We start from the raw sequence: 24,096 nt of genomic DNA, 5'->3' as shown, positions 1-24,096 counted from the left end.
CACAAACTGGGGAAGAAATACTATTTCTAAAGTCAAAAAAATCAAGGAAAAGTCTTAGGGAGAGAAACAACACCATGGAGCTTGCAAAGACTATTTCAGTTACTTTTATCATTGAGGCTTATGCACCTGCACACACCCATGTGTGTGTTGTCTTTTAATATGTAATTACTTAAATAATATTAAATGAAGCTTAACCCTTCCTGACTATAGGGCATGGAGACTCCTTGCTGTAATCCTTTTATAAACAGAACTGACAACAAGGGTTTTAGGACAGCAAAGGTGTACTTGGATGACAATGTCCGTCTAAATCTGTAACCAACCATAGCAACGCATAAAACAGAACAATCTCTTTTCATGGCATAAATAAGGAAGCAAAATGTCATCAAAGCTAACTTGGTACCAGGTCAAATTCTAAGCTAGGAAAATAGAGCAAAATAATTAAGTTTCAACCAGCTTGGAATCTAGTAGGAAAGCAAATTGCTGAGAATGCTCCACATACACTAATAAAACCATATGGTCTGAATATAAGCAAAAGAACTGTCTAGCCCTCAAGTAATCGTATCTCTGATGTTGCATCTAAAGTCAAAGGTCTGCCTCTGTTGAAAGTGGAGGTGATTTCTACTCTTCCACATATAGCAATATTCCAAACCAGTAGAGACAAATGATCACGATTATTTTAAGAGACAGTTTTATCCTTTCAGATAAAATTGCTCTGAAATAAAGGAAATAGTTCTGTGTTGAAAGGGTAAATGAAAAGCAAACATCAAATCAATCACTAAGTTAAGATGCTAGCAAAAGGAAAGGGACAGAAGGACAGTTAACATTTTAAAAGGGCAAAAACCCAAATTTTACACTGCTGTCATGATAAACATTTAAGCGTCATATGGGATGCATGAAAGCTTTCATGGACAGAGGGGGAAGGGATGAGAGGGAAAAATCACATGGCACAGTTTATTATCATGACCACAAATATAATCAGTGCTCAATATTATAATGGCTCATAAAATGTGTTTTCTCATCCAGAAATCAATCTAGATACTTGCTATGCTGGTACAGATTACCTCTAGGTAAACTGCTTATATAAACACATATGAACAAGCTAGTTCACCTTCCCTTTTATTTAATGTTTCCATGTAAACGTAGACAGCTGGAGACCAGAACTCCAGGGGGTCACATTTAGCTCTGTAGAAGCAGTTTCAGACAGTCAGGCCATGATCTACATTTTGGTTCTTTAGTAACATTTGTATTTGCTCTTATATTTTCAAGACTAAAAAGGCACAGAAGGAAGCCAGAGGCTTTTCTGCAGCTTATTTACCATTCATATGACCCTAAAAATAATTTTGTGCCATAAGGTCTGGCACTGCCTCACAAAGAAAGAACAAACTGTCCTGAACCATGAGAATTCTGAGTACGTGCGCCCTTTGGTATTCTTTCTTGATTTTGTCATACTTTCTGAGAATCTCACACATGTTAAATGGCTCTAGCACTTAATTTTTAATAAGGTGGCTTCTTAAAAAAATTTTTTAATGTTTATTTATTTTTGAAAGGGAGAAAGACAGAAGTGCGCTAGGGAGGGGCAGAGAGAGAGAGGAATACACAGAATCCAAAGCAGGCTCCAGGCTCTGAACTGTCAGCACAGAGAGTGACACGGAGCTTGAACTCAGGAACTGTGAGATCATGACCTGAGCCAAAGTCAGACGCTCAACAGACTGAGCCACCCAGACATCCCTAATAAGGTGTTTTTCAAGGGAGAGAACATAGCAGAATTCCAACAAATTACTAACACAGGTACTCAGGAAGCAAAGAGTAACTAATGTTCTGCTTTGCAAACAGATGTGGCTTCTTAAATAGTAAAAGTGGAAAGTGTTCAGTCATTTGATAATCAAAACGAAATACAACAAATCTTCTTTGAATAACTCTAAATCTGTTAATATCAAAAACACTTTTTCTGTTTATAAATCATAATCAGTTGGCAAACGGAGAAACTCAAGCTCCTAAAAATAAGTGACTTGCAAAAGTCAATTACTAAGTGTTGATAACAGATATTGGACCCAGTCTATGCTACCCCAGACTCTAAAAACTACCTTAAATAGCCCACAGTCCATGAGCCAAGCTCTTATTTTCAAAATAAATGTAAACTGTCCCACAGATGAAACAAATTTCTCTCTGCCATGGAGGTAAGAATAGTAAATGAGATGTTCAGCTCCATCTCTTTCGATACAAATTGTGAAAGGCTTAATAATTGCTATAGGTAGACCTCCTAGGTTAAGGTAAGGGGCTCCTATCTCTTTCCACTCTCCTCTTCCCACCAACCGCCAAATTACACATGCCAGAGCTGCGAATGCTAAAATCCTAGCTGGTTTATACGCCAACTGACAGGCAAGTGACTGACAGGCCACTGTTATGACGCTGGGTAAGGCAAACTAATGATAAGCCCAGCAAGTGTTAAATTACAATATGTTACACATGAGGGAGAGGTTAAAATTGTGCCACTCATCATAATACATATCAAAAAATTCTAAACTCTAATTATTAAAGATTTCAAAAACATATTAAACTAGTGGGAATAGTCAAATGAATCCTCTCAAACCCAGCTCAATGCCAAAAATTATCAAACCACGGGACCAATTTGTTTTATCTATTCTTCGACCATAAAATATGTTGAAGCAAATTCCTAATTATATCATTTGATCCATAAATTCTTCAGCATGTAACCATGATGTATATATTCAAGCTCTATTCTCCCCTAGGGGAGATGTAATATAGGGGATGTAATATAGCACAGTAAATTTTGAAGGAGGCTCATTATACAGACACTTGACTTCTACCTACTACTATTTCAAAATTACAGCCTCTTTTCTTTTTTTTAATGTTTTATTTATTTCTAGGAGAGAGAGAGAGAGAGACAGCGTGAGCAGGGGAGGGTCAGAGAGAGAGGGAGTCACAGACTGAAACAGGCTCCAGGCTCTGAGCTGGCAGTCAGCACAGAGCCCGACGCGGGGCTCGAACCCACGAACCGCGAGATCATGACCCAAGTGAAAGTCGGACGCTTAACCCCGTAAGCCACCCAGGCGCCCCTCAAAATTACAGCCTCTTGAGAGCGCCTGGGAGGCTCATTCTGTTGAGCATCCAATTCTTGATTTTGGTTCAGGTCATGATCCCAGGGTTGTGGGACTCTTAAGTGGGGGTAGGCTGTCCTCCACTAGTTTCAAATCGTACTGAGATACCTCAGCAGCTGCCAAAGGACTGGGGGAAGGTTTAGGAACAGAATCCGGTCTGGCCATCCCACCCCTTCCCTTCTCATCACTTCCACAGAGCATCATTGCTTTTGTTCTGTACACCAGTGCCCAGGGACATCCTGTCTGGAAAAGATGACTTTTTAAAAAAGCTTCTGACTGGAACTTCAACTTCTTTTCTAAGGTTTTCAGATACCTGTTTTTTTGTTTGCTTGTTTGTTTTTTGGTCCGTCCCTGTGAAAATCAGAAGCTCTAAAAACATTGACCAGTTTTCTGAAATGGTCTGATATTTTACCACTTCTATTATGAGTGAAAGTTAACTTTCTGGTGTATACCGGTTTTAACCGGTGATTGAGTAGATCAATCTCAGTCTTTAGTTTTCTCTATATAGCTCAGAAGACCACCCTAGGTTCATTCATAGAGAAGCATCTTTCTTGGAAACAATCCTGTAAGTCCTTCTTTTTCCCTTCAAATGTGGCTGAAACATTACAAATGAGAAGCCTGCATGTAAGCTGTGGCCCAGTTCTAAGTTCCAGGCATACTCATACTTCTTCCCCATAATACTATCATTTTTTCACTTCTATAACTCCTAAACAATTGGAATTTTGATAATAAAATGTACCATTTAATCTCAGTACCATTTGACAATGTCTTCTTTAAGTAGTTATAGTAGCAGATAGCAATACAAAGATGTAAAAAGGTGACAGCAGTAATCTGCTGAATTGCAAAATTGGTTACAGTGGCCACAAAACCTATCAAAATCCAACAGACATGCTCCCAATGAAGACAATCAGGTGGCCAACAAACATATGAAAAGATGCTCAACTTCACTACATATCAGAGAAATGCAAATCAAAACCACTATGTGATATCATTTCACACCAGTAGGAACGTCTGTTATCAAAAAGACAAGAGGATCGGGCACCTGGGTGGCTCAGTTGAATAAGTGTCTGCCTTTGGCTCAGGTCATGATCTCATGGCTTGTGGGTCCGAGCCCCACGTCAGACTCTGTGCTGCCTGAAGCCTGTTTCAGATTCTGTCTCCCTCCCTCTCTCTCTGACCCTCCCCTGCTTGCACTCTGTCTCTCTCTCCCAAAAATAAACACACATTAAAAAAAAAACAAAAACACTAGGGGCGCCTGGGTGGATCAGTCGGTTAAGCGTCCAACTTCAGCTCAGGTCATGATCTCATGGTTTGTGTGTCCGAGCCCCACGTCAGACTCTGTGCTGCCTGAAGCCTGTTTCAGATTCTGTCTCCCTCCCTCTCTCTCTGACCCTTCCCTGTTCATACTGTCTCTCTCTCTCTCAAAAATAAATAAAACATTTAAAAAAATAATAATAAAGACAAAGAAGAGTGCCTGGCTGGCTCAGTCATAAGAGCATGTGACTCTTTATCTCAGGGTCGTGAGTTTGGGCCCATCTTTTGGGTGTAGAGATTACATAAATGAATAAATAAACTTTAAAAAAACAAGAAATAACAATTGTGGAGAAAAGGGAACTCTTGTGCATTGTTGGTGGGAATGTAAACTGGTACAGTCATTACAGGAAACAGTATGGAGGTTCCTCAAAAAATACCAAATGACCTAGGAATTCCACTTCTGGGTATTTAACCAAAGAAAACAAAAACATTAGTTTAAAACACATATATATACCCCTATGTATACTCTAGCATTACTTATAATAAGCAAGATATGGATATAATGTAAGTGCCCATGATAGATGAATGGGTAAAGATGTGGTATGAGCAAGCAAATTTTTTTTTTCGACTAAGACAAAGCCAATTCCAACCATTTCTTCATGAACAAATTATTATTATATTATTATTTCTCTGAACATAAGGTTCTTATTTGCAATATGAACTCAATATTTTATTTTACTTTATTTTATTTATTTTATTTTTTATTTTTTCTNGAGAGAGAGAGAGAGAGAGAGAATCCTAAGCAGGTTCTGTGCTGCCTGCGCAGAGCCCAACATGGGACTCAAATCCATGAAATTGTGAGATCATGACCTGAGCTGAAATCAAGAGTCATATGCTTAACCGACTGAGCCACCCACATGCCTCAAGCGTGCAACTCTTGATCTCAGGGTTAGAAGTTTGAGCCTCATGCTGGGGTTACAGTTTACTTAAAAAAAATTTTTTTAAAGATGTATGTACATTTACAATGAAATATTACTCAGCTATAGAAAGAATGAAATCTTGCCATTTGTGACAACATGGATGAACCTAGAGGGTATTTGCTAAGTAAAGTAAGACAGAAAAGATAAACACCATGTAATTTCACTTATATGTGAAATCTAAAAAACAAATGAACAAATAAAACAGACTTCATAAATACAGAGAACAAAATGATGGTTGCTAGAGGGGAGAGGGGTGAGGGTGATGGGTGAAATAAGTGAAGGGGATTAAGAGACACAAAGGTCCAGTTATAAAATACATCATAGAGATGAAAAGTACAGCATAGGAGATATAGTCAATAATAGTGTAACAACATTGTATGGTGACAGATGGTGACTACCCTTAACGTGGTGAGCATGTGGTTATGTATATGATTGTCTAATAACTATGTTGTACATCTGAAACTCCTATGTTGATTATACTTCAATAACAAAAACTTTCAAAAACTCTATCAATATTACTTTAAGCATATATGATCAAAGAAGCATTTTTTTAAAGGTTCGTTTATTTTTGAGAGAGAGAGGGCAAGCACACATCAGCAGGGGAGGGTCAGAGAGAAGGAGACAGAGGATAGGAAGCAGGTTCCATGGTGACAGCAGGGAGCCCCCAGCACGGGGCTCAAACTCAAAAACCGAGAGATCATGACCTGAGTCAAAGCTGGATGCCCAACTGACTGAGCCACCCAGGTGTCCCAGAAAACACTGTTTCTTGTTTTGTTTGTTTTTTAAAGCATAAAACAGTCATGTTTTTAAAAGACCCATTTATGTCTTTTATTGGCTTCATATTTAGTTTGGAAAGAAGAAAAACAAATACTCTACTCTGATTTTACAGTCTCTTCAATGAATGACCTAATGCAATGCTCTCATAGTTCATTTCATTTATTCACAAATATTAACTGAACATCTAGTGGTTTAATGCTTATTTATTCTCAAGAGACAGAGCGTGAGCAGGTGAGGAGCAGAAAGAGAGGGAGACACACAGTCCAAAGCAGGCTACAGGCTCTGAGCTGTCTGCACAGAGCTGGATGTGGGCCGGAACTCACAAACCCCAAGACCATGGCCTGAGCTGAAGTTGGACAATTAACCTACCAAGCCACCCAGGCACCCCTGAACATCTAATAGTTTAAATTGTGCTAGTCACTAAGTGAGTTAGAAACTACTCCCCCAGCCTAGATCTGACCATTCCCTTTACATAGATGGTATCTGACACCATGAATATCGAAGGGCTTAGGAAATACTAGCAAGGACAACAACAAATGAGAAATTGAAAAGAAGTGGTTGCTAGTAGGAAAACTAAGAAAAGGCAGCACTGGGAAGATGAACGAAGGAAAAATTTTTAAGAAGGAAGTATTACTGCTATACAATTTCAAAGAGAAGTAAAGGGAAAGTAACTTGATTTATGGTGACAGCATTAGGACTGCGAGGTGGGCCTCCCTCCCACAACAGACACTTACTTTCTCCCTGCCGGCAAGCAGTACAGTGAAGAGACTCACTACTTACTATGGGTTGCAGGAGAGGGATGACCAGATAAAGGCTGCTGCCAGAGAAGGAAAACATAACCTAAGGGATGGCTCTGGATTAGTGACGTGTGACCATGAGGTCTAGCTGCCCAAGCTGATATGAGGAAATTTGACATTGACATGATTTTCATTTACTCCTGCAACTCAATGAACTTTTATGGAATACTACGTAGAAATCACTGTGAAGGAAAAAATGGTGGTGGGAGGAGTCCCTCACAAATGACCAATGTACAGCTTTGCCTTCAGACATCTTAGTTTAGCAAAGGAGCCTAGATACATGTACAACTGACAGTGACATAAGCTAGACTACATCCTATGGGATAGAGGGGCACGTGGCACCAGGTGGGCAGGGGTGATGAGAAGCATCGGGCTTGGGAATGGAGAGTTCTGCTCTCCTGCAGTCTCACCCTTCACTAATTGTACAAAGGCAGGATTAAACAAGAGAACACACGAAAATGTCTAGCAGTGCTAGGTTCATAGAAGTTTGACATGCTACTTTCTTGTATGGATTCCCTTTGTTTTCATTCAACATTTACTGAAGCCCTACAATAAAGCAGTGAGTAGAAAGTGAAATTAGGGATGACAGAGCAGGATGGAAAGAAAACACAAAAGGCATGGTCCTTTATTCATTCACAAAGGTACAAGCAGATCTCGATGGACAGGGCCAATGACAAGATGATTCAGAGACCTATAAATAAGGATTGTTAATGAAGAGAAACAGAGGGCTGATTTAACAACACTTAAACATTTGACTCACTTGGTGTTCTTATCTCTATGTATCATACAGGACTGGTCCTGAGTACCCTGACTTCATTCCTTCCGGGTTCACCAGGCTGAGTTAAGTGGCACAATCCACCCCTTTGGGGTAGGCAGCCCAGAGTACAACCCTAGAGACCCTGCCTCTTGAAACTGACAAAGATTCTTTCCTTGACGAACTTCAATTAGGCTCTTTTAAGCTCTTTCTTATTGGGCCCTGACTTTTGAAGTCACCACAGTCACCTTTGATTACATGAATTTTAGCAAGAATCCTATTAGGTCAGTGTAACTGTAACCTCCCACCCTTGAGATCTGCTCAGTCTCTCAACTAATCAAGTTCCTCATCCTCTACCATCCAACAAGGTGATGTCTGCTCGCCTGGCCTGCCTTTAGCAAGAATCCTGTTAGGTCAGTTTTGCCAGAAACCTCCCTAGCCTGTGATGTTTCTTCTCAGCAATTCTCCATCTACTGTGCTGCTTGGCTATAAATCCCACTTTTTTGGGTGTATTTGGAGTTAAAACCCCATTTCTCTCCCTCACCAGGAAACTCCACTGCAGTGGTCCCTATACCTATCTTGATCTTGAATAGTCTGCCTTATTGTTTTTTAATAGGTGTCACTGGATGTTGTTTTTCTTTTTTTTTCTTTTTTTTAAAAATGTTTACTCATTTTTGCGTGAGAGACAGAGAGAGAGAGAGAGAGAGAGAGTGAGTGGAGGAGGGGCAGAGAGACAGGGAGACCCAGAATCCAGAGTAGGTTCTAGGCTCTGAGCTGTCAGCACAGACTGGGATGCGGGGCCCTAACCCACAAACTGTGAGATCATAACCTGAGCAGAAGTCAGACTGAGCCACCCAGGTGCCCCTGTTTTTAACAGTATTCACACTTTTGTGTAATCCCCTCTTCTTTAGTGTAGGCTGGACTTACTAACTTGCTTCTAATGAAGGTATTACAGCAAAAGTGGTAAGTCATTTCCAAGATTTGATTATAAAAAGACTGTGGCTGCCATCTTGAGCTCTCTCCATCTCATCACTTTGAGTCTTGAGAAGACTACAGCCTTCCCTGACTGGAAGCTCAACAGCAGTACCACAAAAGATTCTGAGCTGAATTCAATGAACTAAGATCCATCTGGATTCTTGGCTCACAAATAACAAAAGCTTGCTGTTTTAAGCCTGTAGTCAGTAAATCCATTCCCACAGGCCAAATGTGGCTCACTGTCTGCTTTTGTACATAAAGTTTTATTTGAACACAAAGAGCTACAACTCATTCATTTATACATTCTCTACAGCGGTGTTCACACTACAACAGCAGAGTTGAGTAGTTGTGGTACAGAATGTGTAGTGTGCAAAACGTAAAATATTATCTGGCCCTTTACAAAAAAGTGTGCCAACTCCAGGTGCCCTTTAGTTTAGGGATAATTTGTTATTCAGTAATAGGTAACTAATGTACTCTGATCCTTTATAAAAATTTTTTTTAATGTTTATTTTTGAGAGAGAAAGAGAGAGAGCACAAGTGGGGGAGAAGCAGAGAGAGGGAGATAAGAATCCGAAGCAGACTCCAGGTTCTGAGCTGTCAGCACAGGGCCCGAAACGGGGCTCAAACCCACAAGCTGTGAGATCGTGACCTGAGCCGAAGTTAGATGCTTAACCGACTGAGCCACTCAGGTGCCCCTAATGCATTCTGATCCTATAGCATCATGGCCATTCCTCTAGCTATACAGTATCTTTTAATTATCTCGGTGTGTCTGTTTTTCCACCATATATAAAGATAATGAATGTTTTAATCAACTTCATAGCCCCATTTCCCTGGCACAGAGTTGACCTTAATAAATGTAGACTGAACCAAGAATGCCTAGACAAATACATTTTACATACTAACATGGGAAACTCACAACTTAGCAATATATTCTTTAAATAAAGAACATTATATTAGGAAGAGCCAAAACTACAAGAGGTGCTAAAGAGCTACTATTTCTGGTTGAATCCATTTTAAGAGTATTTGTTGTCTGTCACAGAAGCAATGATTCTAGATCTAGGAAAATTGCTATCTTTTAAATTGGCTATACATTTATAAAACCTGCTTAAAATACCTGTATGTCAGTTTATATCAGATACTTCCAAGTTTGTTGTTATTAGTTTTAACCATAAAAAAAGTATATCTCCCAGCACTTGGAAAGATTATTGAAGTTTTCCAAAACACAGCAGAATCTCAGTTTTGTTCCCACAAATTCTGTTTGTCAGAATTAAAAACTAAAGTTGGCAGCAGAAACTGTCAAACATAAGTCAACATCCTACATGCAATGATTCATTGCAGCTTCCTATCTCAGTCTGGTTCCCTTCACATTCTGGTGGTCAGGGGCAGGCAGACAATATTGTTGGCAAGATAAAAACTTGGATATTTTTATAATGTTCAATTTTAATTTTAAGGAATATATTCATTATGGGGCACCTGGCTGGTTCAGTTGGTAGAACACATGACTCTAAATTTCAGGATTGTGAATTCAAGCCCCACATTGGGCATGGAGCCTACTTTAAAAAAAAAAAAAAAAGAAATATATTCATTATGACATATAAATGTAATATTTTTAGCTTTTTAAACCTGGATATTTTCTGACAAATGTCTGTGAAGAGGAGGCAGAAAAATTCTATTTTTGTTTGGATCTTATTACTCACAGGCGAGCACAGGAGGTTAACACTTACTTTCATGTTCAATGGTAAATTTTTAACTTTTAAGATATGATCAAGTATATTCAAAACTTCCACATAAGAAATCTTACTCTAAAACCTAAGTGAAGCCTAAGTTCTGTGGTTAAGAGCTCACACTTTGAACACAATACCTAAATGGGTACAGCCCTGGGTTCAAATCCCAACTGTCCAAATTACCAATCCTGTGTCTCTAAGAGTCCTTTCCCTTCTCTGTCTAAAGGGGAAATACTCTGCACCTTACAGGATTCTTGCGAAGATTCACTGAGGCTGTGAAGCACGTACTACATAGCCAGAAAAACACTAAGTAGTATAAAAGGCCATGATGGTTTTTAAAAACAATTAATGAGTTTATATTTATATGAGATATATGTATTAATAACCTTACTGACTGTGGGTTTGAGAAAGATTTAAATAGGACACAAAAAGCACAAACTTCATAAACAAGCCCAAAAAAATCAATAAAGTATCAAAAAAACTTCTGCTTTTCAAAAGACACTTATAAAAATGAGAAGACAAGCCACACACCGATAGGAGACATTTGCAAGATACGTATCTGACAAGACTTAGATGTAGAATATATAAAACACTGTGAAAACTTAATACCAGTATGAAATACTGCAATAAAAGGCAAAAATCTGAACATTTTGCCAAAAAAAATAGGTTGCAAATAAGCACATGAATAGATACTCAACTACATGAGTCATTAGGAAAATGCAAATTAAAGCCACAACAGGACACAACTATACACCTTCAAAATGGCTAAAATAAAAAAAAAATTATGAAACCAAGCGTTGGTAAGGACGTGGAGAAAACAGAACCCTCAAACACTGTTGGGGGGAATGGGTACAATCTCTTTGGAAAGCAGTTTAGACATTTCTCAAAAAATGTAATATACATAACCTACCTAACAACCAGTCCTTCTACCCAAGATAAATGAAAGTATGTGTCCTTGCAAGGACTTGTACAAGAACGTTCATAGCAACTTAATTTGTAATAGCTCAAAACTGGAACCAACTCAAATGTCAACCAGCAAGCGACAATCTAAACAGATTATAACTTACCCATAAAATGGAAAATCACTCAAAGACACAACGGAAGGGACTGTTGATATAGGCAACAACATGGATGGATCTCAAAACAAGTATGCTGAAATAAAAAGCCAAATCAAAATAAAGAGCACATTATCGTATGATTCCATGAAATCCTTAAAAATGCAAAGTAATCTAGAATGACAAAAAGCAGATCAAAGTTCCTAAGGATGCAGGGAAAGGAGAGAGAGGGAAGCTTTGGGGATGATGAGTGTGCTCATTATTTTGATTGTGGTAAAAGTATCAGTGTTTACCTGTCAAAACTGATCAAACTGCACATTAAAATCATGCACTTCATTGAGGTTCATTAGTTCAACCTCAATAAGGCTGTTTCTTAAAACACTGCACAGCAGACTGATTTTTAATCTTTATGTACACTCTACTAAAAACCCACTCCTGTGAGTTGAATTCCGTCTTCTGAAAAAATATGTTGATGGGGTGCCTGGGGGGCCTGTCAGTTAAGCATCCAATTCTTGGTTTCGGCTCAGGTCATGATCTCACAGTTCATGAGTTTGAGCCCCCATGTCAGGCTCCATACTGACAGTGAGTATGGAGCTCATTCTCATTCTCTCTCTCTGCCCTCCCTAGCTCACATTCTCTTTCTCTCAAAAATAAAAACTTTAAAAAGATACGTTGACATCCTGACCCCCTGGTACCGTGAATAAGATCCTATTTGGAAATAGAGTCTTTGCAGATATAATTAATATACAAATTAAGATGACTGGTGTACTTAACACGAAGAGGGAAGGAGACACAAAGATAAGACACACCCATGGGGAGAACACCGTGTGAAGACATGGACACATATGGAGAAGACAGCCATATTATAAAAGAGGTAGAGATTAAAATTTTTTTAATGTTTTATTTATTTCTAAGAGACAGAGAGAAACAGCGTGTGTAGGGGAGGGTCAGAGAGAGAGAGAGAGACACAGAATCCGAAGCAGGCTCCAGGCTCTGAGCTGTCAGCACAGAGCCTGATGCAGGGCTCGAACCCACGAGCTGTGAGATCGTGACCTGAGCCGAAGTCGGACACCCAACCAACTGAGCCACCCAGGAGCCCCAAAAGAGGTAGAGATTAGAGCGATGCATCTACAAGTAAGCAATGCCAGCAAATGCCAGAAGCTTGAAGAGGATTCTCTCCTTCAGATTTCAGAGGGAGTGTGGCCCTGCTGACACACTGATTTCTGACTTCTATCTTCAGAACTGTCAGACAGTAAGTCTGCCGTTTGAAGCCACCCAGTTTGTCGTACTTTGTTACAGCAGCTCTAGGAAACCAACATGGCCTTAAAAAGACGTAAGGAGTTGTATATTTATTTGAAAACGTATTCAGTATTTATTTCTAAAAGCAGATATTCTTTAATTTTTTTTTTTTTACAGAAAGAGCACGCGTGTGAGAGTGGAGGGGAGGAGAGTGAGGGAGGGAGGAAGCATGTGCACAAGCAGGGGAGGGTCAGAGAGGGAGAGAGAAAGAATCCCAAGCAGGCTCTGCATGGTCAGCGCAGGGCTGATGTAGGGCTCCAACTCACGAACCATGAGATCATGACTGGAGCTGAAATCAAGAGTTGGACACTCAACCAACTGAGCCATCCAGGCACCCCCAAAAATAGATATTCTATAAAAGAATACTCAGGTTCAAAACTTATTTATTTTTTAAGCATGTGTGCATGAGAGCATGCGCATGCGTGTGTGTGTGTGTGTGTGTGTGTGTGTGTGTGTGTGAGTGAGTGACAGTGGGGGAGAGGGGCAGAGAGAATCTCAAGCAGACTCTGGGTGAACTGAGCCACCCAGGGACCCCTCAAAGTTTAATCACAGCATTAAACTGGGTCTCACAGATATACAATAAGTGACTGTTTTCAAAATACATATTTGTATATGTAAATATATACAAAATAAATAATATGGTTTCATTTTAATAGCATCTATCCAAATAATGTAGGTAAAGTGCAAGTATTAGTCAACTGCTATTTTTTGTTTTTATAAGTGATTTATTTTTTTTTAATTTTTTTTATGTTTTATTTATTTCTGAGAAAAGACAGCGTGAGCAGGAGAGGGTCAGAGAGAGAGGGAGATACAGCATCCGAAACAGGCTCCAGGCTCCGAGCTGTCAGCACAGAGCCTGACATGGGGCTCAAACCCACGAACTGTGAGATCATGACCTGAGCCGAAGTCGGACGCTTAACCAACTGAGCCACCCAGGTGCTCCTATAAGTGATTTATAAATGATACTTTAAGACGTTGTATGTGTTTTTAAACCAATAGGAAAGCAATTATAATGATTAAAATCTTAGCATTTAATTGTCTCAGTAAATCATTCAGAAAATTTTATGTTTATTGACAACAAATTCACAAATTGATTCTGTTGAAGTTGAGGTTCATTCCTAAATGTCTCCTAGCTTTACAGAGAAACAGAAAAGGGATCCTTATCTAAAGACTTTTCACTTCTTTTAATTATTCCTTTCACTAACATTGCTATTTTTAACTTTAGCATATACTCTCTAAACTATACAGAAATATTTTAGATGATAATGAGGAAAATACATTCTCCTATAAAAAATTAGTTTCCCCAAACTCCTGAAAAACAAAATGACCATGATCTTTTTGATCATGATACTTTGGTAGATATAAGAGGTACCTCTAAGCCTGTTTAGTTTCTCATTTCTTCACTCATAAAATGAGGAATAGCTATTGGACAGTGATGACCTAGGTAATATGGTAGATGCTAGGGATGCAACAGAAATAAGGCCAGGCCTCTGGCTTTGGAGAATCCTCTCTCTATGAATGGTGAGGAATATAGGAGAGGGACAGGTAAGTGAGCAGGTTGAGGAGGGGTATGCCTGTAAAACCAATTATTACAATATAAATACTTGTGGATCACACTATTTTAGAAACATCTGTGTAACTCAGATACAAGTGACACTGTATAATTTTGAGAAAGCTAACCCAGTCTGTTGGTTTGATACATTTGTATATTATGGTATCATTGCTAAGGTAGCTTTAGCTAACATCTTTACAATGTCACATAATTATCATTTCCTTTTTGTGTTGAGTAGAGTTACAATCTAATCTCTTAGCAATTCTGAAGTGTTTAATACAGTACTGTTCACTGTAATCATTATGTTGGGTACTGGATATCCAAGACTAATTTATCTGTTAGTTGCAAGTCTGTACCCTTTAAACATCTGCTCAACACCCCCAGCCCATAGGCCCTAGTAACATACATTCTGGTTTCATTCTGTGAAACACTCTGTTTTCACAAGGAGAGTTTTTTTAGATTCCACATAAAAGTGATATCATACAGTATTTGTGCCTCCCTCTCTGACTTATCTCAGCATAATGCCCTCAAGGTACATTCATGTTGTCACAAATGGCAGGATTTCCTACTTTTTTTTCAAGGCTGAATAATGTTCCAGCATGATTCCGCTCCCCCCCACCAACTGTGTGTGTTTGTCTATATTACACTCTTAAACACATATACGAAAGCACTAGTACCTTTAAAAAAAACAACACTAAAAAAATGGATACATCTTTCAGAGAAAAAATATTTGTTATTAACTATGTGATGTGTTCATTGTTAGGAAGATTAAATATTAATCTTAATTAATTAACCAGGAACTGGTTAATAAGGATGATTACCTTTTCCAACTTTAGGTTCTTCTTCCTCCCTTATTGAATTGTGAGTTAAAAAACAAACAACCCCCCCATATGAAAATTCTTCATATAGTGCCTGACACATAACAAGGGCTCACCCAATGGGAATGCATTATTCAGAACACATGATCTGAGTTTTCTACTCTCAAACCAATTCAAGTACATTCCCACTACTTTTTTTTTTAAGTTTTTATTTATCTGTCTTGAGAGATACAGTGCAAGTGGGAAGGGGCAGAGAGGGAGAGAGAATCCCAAGCAGGCTCCTCCTCACTGCCAGCACGAGCCCGACATGCAGCTCAAATTCATGAACCGTGAGATCATGACCTGAGCCAAAATCAAAAGTCAGTCGCTTAACTGACCAAGCCACCCTGGCACCCCAAGGACATTCCTACTACTTAAGAATGATTATGTCCTATATCTAGAAAGATAAGAGCTCAGAAGGTTTACCTAATAACCAGAAAGTAAAGGTTACTTTGCATTTCCTCCTACTCTTTGTTGGCCAGTTCCATAACAAAAAGTGCAGGGAAGGATAGCCAGTAAGAAGTTCTAACAAGTAAATAAATTCTTACTGATGTATCTAGTCAACTTCATGTAGGGATAGAAACTTTAAAGTATTTTTTTCTTTTTATCCCCACTCATTTCAATATTGACATAGCCCTGGGTCGCTTGGGTGGCTCAGCTGGTTGAGCGTCCGACTTCGGCTCAGGTCATGATCTCACAGTTTGTGGGTTCGAGCCCCATGTCAGGCTTTGTGCTGACAGCTAGCTCAGAGCCTGGAATCTGCTTCAGATTCTGTGTTTCCCTTTCTCACTGACCCTCCCCTGCTCATGCTCTCTCTCTCTCAGAAATAAATAAAACATTAAAGAAAAATTAAACATTGACACAGCCCTGATTTTATCCAGGTATAACAAATCTAACTGGGAGTGGAGAGAGTAGGTGCCTAACTAAAGGAACAATAGAGAAAGACAGAAGGGTTTTATATCTTAGCACTAGACCAAGGGTCTAATGCCACTGTAGCAGGAAGCTACTAGAGACAACCATGCAAATAAGCTTGGCTTTGTTCCAGCAAAACTTCATTCATGAGGCGCCTGGGTAGCTCAGTTGGTTGAGTGTCTGACTTCAGCTCAGGTCGTGATCTCACGGTTTCTGGATTCAAGCCTTGTATGGAGCTTGATGCCATCAGTGCAGAGCCTGCTTCGGATCCAGTGTTTCCCTCTCTTTCTGCCCCTCTCCTGCTCTCTGTCTTTATCAAAAATAAACAGCATTAAAAAAATATTTTTAATATTTTTAATATTTTAAAAATATTTTTTTAATGCTGTTTATTTTTGAGAGGCAGAGAGACAGAGCACAAGTGGGGGACGGGTAGAAAGGGAGACAGAATCCATAGCAGGGTCCAGGCTCTGAGCTGTCAGCACAGAGCTCAATGTGAGGCTCAAACCCACGAGCCATGAGATCATGACCTGAGCCAAAGTTGGATGCTTAATCGACTGAGCCACCCAAACACCCCTCAAAAATAAACATTAAAAAAAGTTCACTTATTATGGACAGTGAAATTTGAATTTCATGTAATTTTCAGTATGTCATGCAATATTCTTAATTTTTTTCAACCACTGAAAACTATAAAATCCACATGGGCCATACAAAAACAGTCAGTGGGCCAGATTTGGGTAATGTTTCTATGTAAACTATGTTTTGGACCTAACCTGCAAAGACTTGACTTTTGAGGTGTCCCCAATTAGTTATTTACAGATCCTTTATACCCGAGAGAGAGCAAAAGTGAATGAGAATTTTAAGGGGTGTGTGTGTGTGTGTGTGTGTGTGTGTGTTGTGTTAGGTGTGTTTTTCATTCAGATTTCCTCTAAAAACAAGGTGTCTGGGTGCAACATAGTTTGAGGGATGGAATAAATAGCTAAAAAGTAAGTATATTTAGAAGTATATATCTTAAATGTTTATTTATTTTTGAGAGAGAAAGAATGTATACACACGCACTCAAGGGAGAGGCAGAGAGAGAGGAAGACAGAGAATTCCAAGCAGGCCAACATGGGGTTCAAACCCACAAACCATGAGATCATGACCTGAGCCCAAAGCAAGAGTCAGGACACTCAACTGACTGAGCCACCCAAGCGCCCAACAGTACACCATAGATGCGATTTTTGAAGATCAAAAATTCCAAGGAAAAAAGGGTGAATGCTCTTTAGAGGTGTGAAAGTCAGAACAAGTTCTGAGTCCAATGACATAAAAGTGTGAGCTATGTCGTGCTAATAAGTCCCTTGCTTAAATTTGAAAGTCATACCAGTTCTATCCAGATCATGAGAACTGGACAGAAAGACAATCTGTATGTGTATACACAACCTTTATATAAAGTCTTGGGTACAAACGAACATCCATGCTTTAACCAAATCCTTAACATTGAGCTTCATAAGGGAAAAAATTTCCAATGGTTTCTTTGCCATGTTAGAATCTAGCCAAACTTAAGGAAATGCTCTAGAACTCAAGACAAAGGCCCAGAGGATGCTTTCTACTGGTAGTAACAACTACTATTTAAATAAGATAAATTGCCATAGCATAACCCTCAAATAGGGAAATGGTCTATTGTACAAAGTATGCAATAGGGTAAGTTTTAGGTTATATTTAGTGCTTAAAAATAAAAATCTATAAAGTCAGTGTTTTTCATGGTGTCTTTCACAGTTTGAAGCCAGGGTTGTTTTCATGTCTTTCACAGTCCTCTTTAAACACTAGTATTTTGTTTCAGTCTTTTATTTTAACTTACAAGAAAAATGTTCTCTGGCAATAAGCATAGCTCTTTTAGTTTCTGATCATTCTGTTAGAGTTCATAAACATGCCAAGAAAGTGAACAGGAGAGTGAGAAGGAATGTGAGCAGGAATGGGTCTTATGCAATACTGAGGTGGTGTGAGAGATGTTTGATATTACATTTATCAAAGTCAAACAACTGCTTGCATGAAAAGCACCTGGGGTCACAGTCCATGTGCCAAAACCTTGGCGAGCCTTGAGGGGAAGAACTTTGTCCGATTCATCACTGCATCCTTATTTAGCAGAGTACGCTCCTAATAAAAATTAGTTGAATAGTGGATGAAAGCAATTAATCCTACACCACCATGCAGAATGTAATAATGCCCCTGCCTCTGCAGGTTGGTGGTGAGAAATTTACAAGATAGTAAATGATGCTCAATAATGGCAGTTATTTTTTTTTTAAATGTTTTATTTATTTCTAGGAGAGAGAGAGAGAGAGACAGCGTGAGCAGGGGAGGGTCAGAGAGAGAGGGAGTCACAGACTGAAACAGGCTCCAGGCTCCGAGCTGGCAGTCAGCACAGAGCCCGACGCGGGGCCCGAACCCACGAACCGCGAGATCATGACCTAAGCGAAAGTCGGACGCTCAACCGACTAAGCCACCCAGGCGCCCCTATTTTTATCCTTGTTCTAAAGAGGAACAAACTGAGGTTCAACAAGATTACATTAACTTGTCCAAAAGGGTGGTGCTGAAATGGGTATGCCTAATTTCAAAGTCCCTAACCTCCCTAATTCCTGTTAGCTAAGAAACTTGATTTAATGCTAAAAATAGGTTTACTATGAAATTAGAAAAACAAACAACCTGATTCTCTAAATTGATAAAAAGTCCATGGAAAAATAGACAATTGCCTACTTTTACTAGCTAAGTACCACACTCCTAAAATAAGGAATAACATGGACACCTGGGTGGCTCAGAAGGTTAAGCATCCAACTTTGGCTTAGGTCATGATCTCGCAGTTTGAGGGTCTGGGTTTGAGCCCCGAGTAGGGCTCTGTGCTGACAGCTCAGAGCCTGAAGCCTGCTTCAGATTCTGTGTCTCCATCTCTCTCTGCACCTCCCCTGCTTGTACTCTGTCTCTCTTTATCTAAAAAATAAACATTAAAAATTTTTTTTAAAAATATATAAAGTAAGGAATAATGGTCATTCTCTCTGCAGCAGAGGACAGAGAAATCACAGAAACATAAGTCCCTTATTATCACCAGGGAACTACATCACCAGAATGGGTGGAAAAATGTTTCCCCTTAATTCAACAAACAAACAATACTTCTTTAGAATTATTCTTCCTCAGTGGGGCACTGGGATGGCTCAGTTGGTTAAGTGTCCCACTCCTGACTTCGGCTCAGGTCATGATCTCATGGTCAAGATCTCACAGTGGTGAGATTGTGTCCTGTGTCAGGCTCTGCTGGGCATGGAGCCTGCTTAAGATTTTGTCTCTCTCTCTCTGTCTCTGTTTTTCTCTCTGTCTCTCTCCCTCTGTCCCTCCCGCACTTCTCTCAAGAAAAATATATTCTCCCTCCTTTGATTTAAAGTCTAAGACAAAAGAAAAATATCTAGTTGTTTCAAAGGTCATTATAAAAATAACTACCTTCTTGAGCATAAAGGCAATTTTATTCATGAGTACTTTTGCTACTGTCTGAAAAATAAATAAAATATGGTTGGTCTCAAATATTATTTTATATAGCTTAATTTTTTAAAAAAATGAAATTCCTTAGGACCCCAAATCTGAAATTAAAATAGTTTCTGGGAACTTTTCACTCTGGCTCAAGAGTAGTTTGGAGTCTACTGTATATGTTGATTTCAGAGGACACTTCTAATAGCCTATCTGGTTAACAAGAGAAAGCTCAATATTTTCACTAAACCTCATAAAATTTGTAACAATTTTAACTCTGAAGGCTTAAATTCTGCCTAATCCAATCAATTCAAAGTTGATACAATAAAATGTACCTAAGAGACACCTGACATAGTAAGGAATATAATCTAATAATGTTATTAGCATCAATAATGGTCCTTTAATGCTACTATTCTCTTCAAAAGTTAATGAAACAGTTAATAATTTTCAAGTAAATGTTTCCCTCCCAAAGTACAGCTCCCATAGTATATATAGCTGGCTATAAAACAAATACAAACTTACAGAAGTTTATAAAAGCATTCCTGACAATTTTTCCCTGTCAAATTTAAATATAGAATTTAAAACAAACTCTAAAAATGAAGTTATAGAAAAAAGAGAATCCACAGCATGTAAATATCCTTCTCACCATCTAGTTGAAATATTCAAATACTTAACTCATGAGTCCATAAACAACTTAAGGACTATACAGTAAACGTAATAAAAAGAAAAGGAAGTCTCTCTTTACTGCAGCCTCCTGTCAGCACTAAAACAGGAACACATCATCCCAGAAAACCTTTCAGTTAGCTTCGTACTTTAATGTTACAGGGACTTTTTAGAACCTAGAAATATAAAAACAATTCTCAATAGCTGTAACAAAAACTAAAATTGGAGGCAAATTAACTCTGAAAACAAAACAAAACAAAAATAAAAACCTTAACCTTTTAGTTAAAATGGTCTTCAGATTTTTGATGACCTTCCTTCCTAGGTTACATTCAATAGTTTCTGCATTCCTATGCTGAATTCATTTCAATAACAAAGAATGCTCTATGAACACTCCCAACCCCCACTCAAAACATCATAAACTAATCTCACCACCAAAATTCAAAGAAAAACTCCTCACAGAAACATGTTCTAATAAGCCAAAGCAATCTATCTTTAAACTAAGGGGGAAAAATTGTTTCCAATTTAAATATTACTTTGATGATTATATAATTTTTAAAGACATCACAACACGGCAGTTTGGGGGAACAGCTAAAACAACTTAAAGGGTTTGTGAAGAAATGGAAAAATGAGTTCTAGTTTTGCACAGTTCCAATCCAGCACAATCTGGGGACTGTTCAACCTTTAATTACAGACTGAGAGGTGCCAGTAGAACCTCTTTAATGTGTATTCCCCACTGCTGCATCCACTGAGGCCGCAATCACTAGGTGTCTTGACCTCCAGCCAACCATGACTTTGCACTCACCTTAGCTCTTCCTCCGGTAACCCATTTAGTCTCACACTATCAGGGCGATCTCGTCTTCTCCGGTAGAGACCTGAGTGGGACAGCTCTTTAAGCTGTAATGCAGTCATACTTCTCTCTACACATCAGTTACTGACAATTTGAAGCATTTATGCTGAGCAGTGTGGCTGCCAGGGCTCAGAGCAAGCCGTGTCTCTTGCCGGGACTTCAGCACACCTGACCAGAGTTGGAAACCTCCAGGCAAGCCAGGCTAAGCACAGCTTCCTGTTTCTCTGTTGGTACACACCCTCCTCAACAAGGCCTGGCTTGCCTTATCTCTGGGCTTTGCACTTTGGGGGGGGGGGGGGAGCGGGAGGAGGTGTGAGGGACCTGGGTAGCTCACGTGTTTACTAATAAGCAAAGTTTAATTGTTATGAATAATCACACCAAATCCTTTATAAATCTTTTCTGCATCATTCTGAATTAAAATTAGGCTAAAATGCTCCAGTAAGGTAATGACTAAAGAAGGGTCCTGCCCTATTTTATTTGACAGGAAATGGACGAAGACTCCACAAGCAGCTGTCAGTTTAAAGAATGCCTGGTCATCAAGAGCTCATTGGGATATTTTCCTTTTAAAAAAAAAACGCACAATTGTGAGGGAAGCAGTGCAATTCCTCCCTTTCCCCATTCTATTTGAAATCCTCTTCAGAAAGGAAGGAAGTGTCTTTTATCCCTAGATATTACTCAAAAATTCATAACTAAAAGGAACATGGTTTTCTTCTATCAATTCATTCAATGATTTTCTTTAAAAAATATTTTTAATGTTTTATTTATTTTTGAGAGAGAAAGAGAGACAGCGTGAGCAGGGGAGGGTCAGAGAGAGAGGGAGTCACAGACTGAAACAGGCTCCAGGCTCTGAGTTGTCAGCACAGAGCCTGATGCGGGGCTTGAACCATGAGATCATGACCTGAGCCGAAGTCGGATGCTCAACCAACTGAACCACCCAGGGGCCCCCATTCAATGAGTTTCTAAATCTGTAACTACCTATTTGAAAAATTCCCTCTCATCAAATGTGCACCTCAGTGTAATCAACACTGTCTACCTAAAGGTGTTTTGGGTGTCTATGCAGCCCCAGCAGTTAGCTGCACATTTGATACCAGATGGTGACAAACCGAGAAAGAGGCTCTGTTTCAGTGTATGTGGGGTATAGGTGAGTGTTTACAAGAGGGCTTTTCAGATAATGGAGAACAGACAACATGGAGCAAGTCTTTATAGTTACAGCTCCAAATGATGTTAGTGCAACAGCATGCAGGATTCTAGCCTCCAGTTCTGATTCAGTTCCACTCAGTATACAACACTGTCTCACAGACACAGGCTAGATCCTTGGCAACTTCTTAGCCAACAGTTTGAGTTCATGGTTTCAATAATTTCTCCTTGAGTAATCTGTATCAACCTCCTTCCCCTCTAGAATCCCCTCAACAAGAGCACAGAGAAATGTCTCTGAAACTTTTTGCATCAAGGGTTAAAGAATTAACATATTTCCCTGAAAGTATCTATATTATAAATACAAATATTAAGGCACCCACAAAGGAAGGGGGTCTATATCTTACTCTTTCATTCAGGACACGCAGATGCTATCTCCCTTCAGGGCCACCATTTGTCACTCTGGCTCACCACCCCAATGGAAAACAGAAAACTTACCTCTGCCATCAAAATGTAACATACATTTTTTTAATTAATATTTTCAATGTTTACTTTTGAGAGAGGAAGAGACAGAGTGTGAGTGGGGGAGGGGGAGGGGTAGAGAAAGGGAGACAGAATCTGAAGCAGGCTCCAGGCTCTGAGCTGTCAGCACTGGGCCTGACGCAGGGCTTGAACTCAAGAACCACATGATCATGACCTGAGCCGAAATTGGACACTCAACCAACAGAGCCACCCTGGTGCCCCCAAAATGTAATATACATTTTTTTTTGAGAGAGAGAGACAGAGCACAAGCAGGGGAGAGGAAGAGAGACAGAGAGAGAGAGAGAGAGAATCCTAAGAAGGCTCCATGCTGTCAGAGTAGAGACCAACAAAGGGCTCAAAGCCACGAACTGCAAGATCTTGACCCAAGATGAAACCAAGGGGCAGACACCTAGGTTTCTGCCTGAAACTGACTGAGCCACCCAGGTGCCCTGTAACACACACTTTTAAAAACTTAAGGAAGGGGTGTCTGGGTGGCTCAGTCGGTTAAGCGGCTGACTTCAGCTCAGGTCATGACCTAATGGTTCGTCGGTTCGAGCCCCGCATTGGGCTCTGTGCTGACAGCCAGCTCTGGGCCTGGAACCTGCTTTAGATTCCGTGTCTCCCTCTCTCTCTCTCTCTCAAAAATAAGTAAAACATCAAAAAAATATTTAAAAAATAAATAAAAACTCAAGGAAGAAATTACTAATTTTGTTGTAAAACTAGATCTAAATAGTCATGAAACGTAAAAAAAAAAAAATCAAGTGACAAATGATAGCTCTTTCTCTTTTTTGAAGGAAACACAACACACACAAAGGGTAAAACTGGGGGCCTCTAGGGAACTTGGGGACAGTAGCAGAAGAGAGCCTGTTATCAAGTTCTGTTCTGAACTTTGAATATTCTGCCTACTCAAAAATAAATTAAATATAATTTAGAAGATTTACATATGTCTTTTGTACAAAACCCTAGGATCCTACTAAGTCCTAAAATACAGAAAAGGTTAATGTTTACAATAACAGAAACTTAAAATTAGGATTCCTAAAGTCTCTAATTGTCACATTTTTGTCAAGACAGGTGTGAAAAACAAATGAAGAGAAACAACAACCAATCCTCAGTTTCTTCTCACTCTAAGCACCACTCTAGATGCTCAATAAATAAGTTACAAATTAATTTAATATTCACTATAAACAGAGACCTTGACGTTTTTTCCTTTTTCAAGTTTATTTAAATTCCATTTAGTTAACATACAGTGTAATATTACTTTCAAGGAAGCTCAACATTAAATAGGACTTGTTTCCATAGAAAAATATAAATAATTGATTTTTAAAAGAGCTTTTAAAAAAGTAATGCAGCTTGCTGACAAGGAAAAAGTGCTTGGCAACTACTAAAGGT

At 39.2% G+C, this 24,096-nt stretch overlaps 1 protein-coding gene across 4 annotated transcripts in view; it reads right to left on the bottom strand.

The window, feature by feature from the left end:
• LIMS1 (LIM zinc finger domain containing 1) overlaps positions 1-24,096 on the bottom strand; it is a 123,263-nt gene that overhangs the window by 49,666 nt on the left and 49,501 nt on the right. For 2 of the 4 annotated variants that reach the window (XM_077768553.1, XM_077768552.1), the window contains exon 1: positions 21,007-21,208. The exons of the other annotated variants lie outside the window; for them this stretch is intronic. In XM_077768553.1, the coding sequence (XP_077624679.1) occupies positions 21,007-21,113 (107 nt within the window). In that variant the 5' untranslated portion in view covers positions 21,114-21,208. Of the gene's footprint in view, positions 1-21,006; positions 21,209-24,096 lie in introns of those variants that run through there. 4 annotated transcript variants of the gene reach the window in all.

Source organism: Crocuta crocuta, unplaced genomic scaffold, assembly GCF_008692635.1.
Source record: "Crocuta crocuta isolate KB4526 unplaced genomic scaffold, BGI_CrCroc_1.0 scaffold788, whole genome shotgun sequence".
Lineage (NCBI taxonomy): Eukaryota > Metazoa > Chordata > Mammalia > Carnivora > Hyaenidae > Crocuta > Crocuta crocuta.
This window is presented reverse-complemented; position numbering and strand designations above follow the sequence as displayed.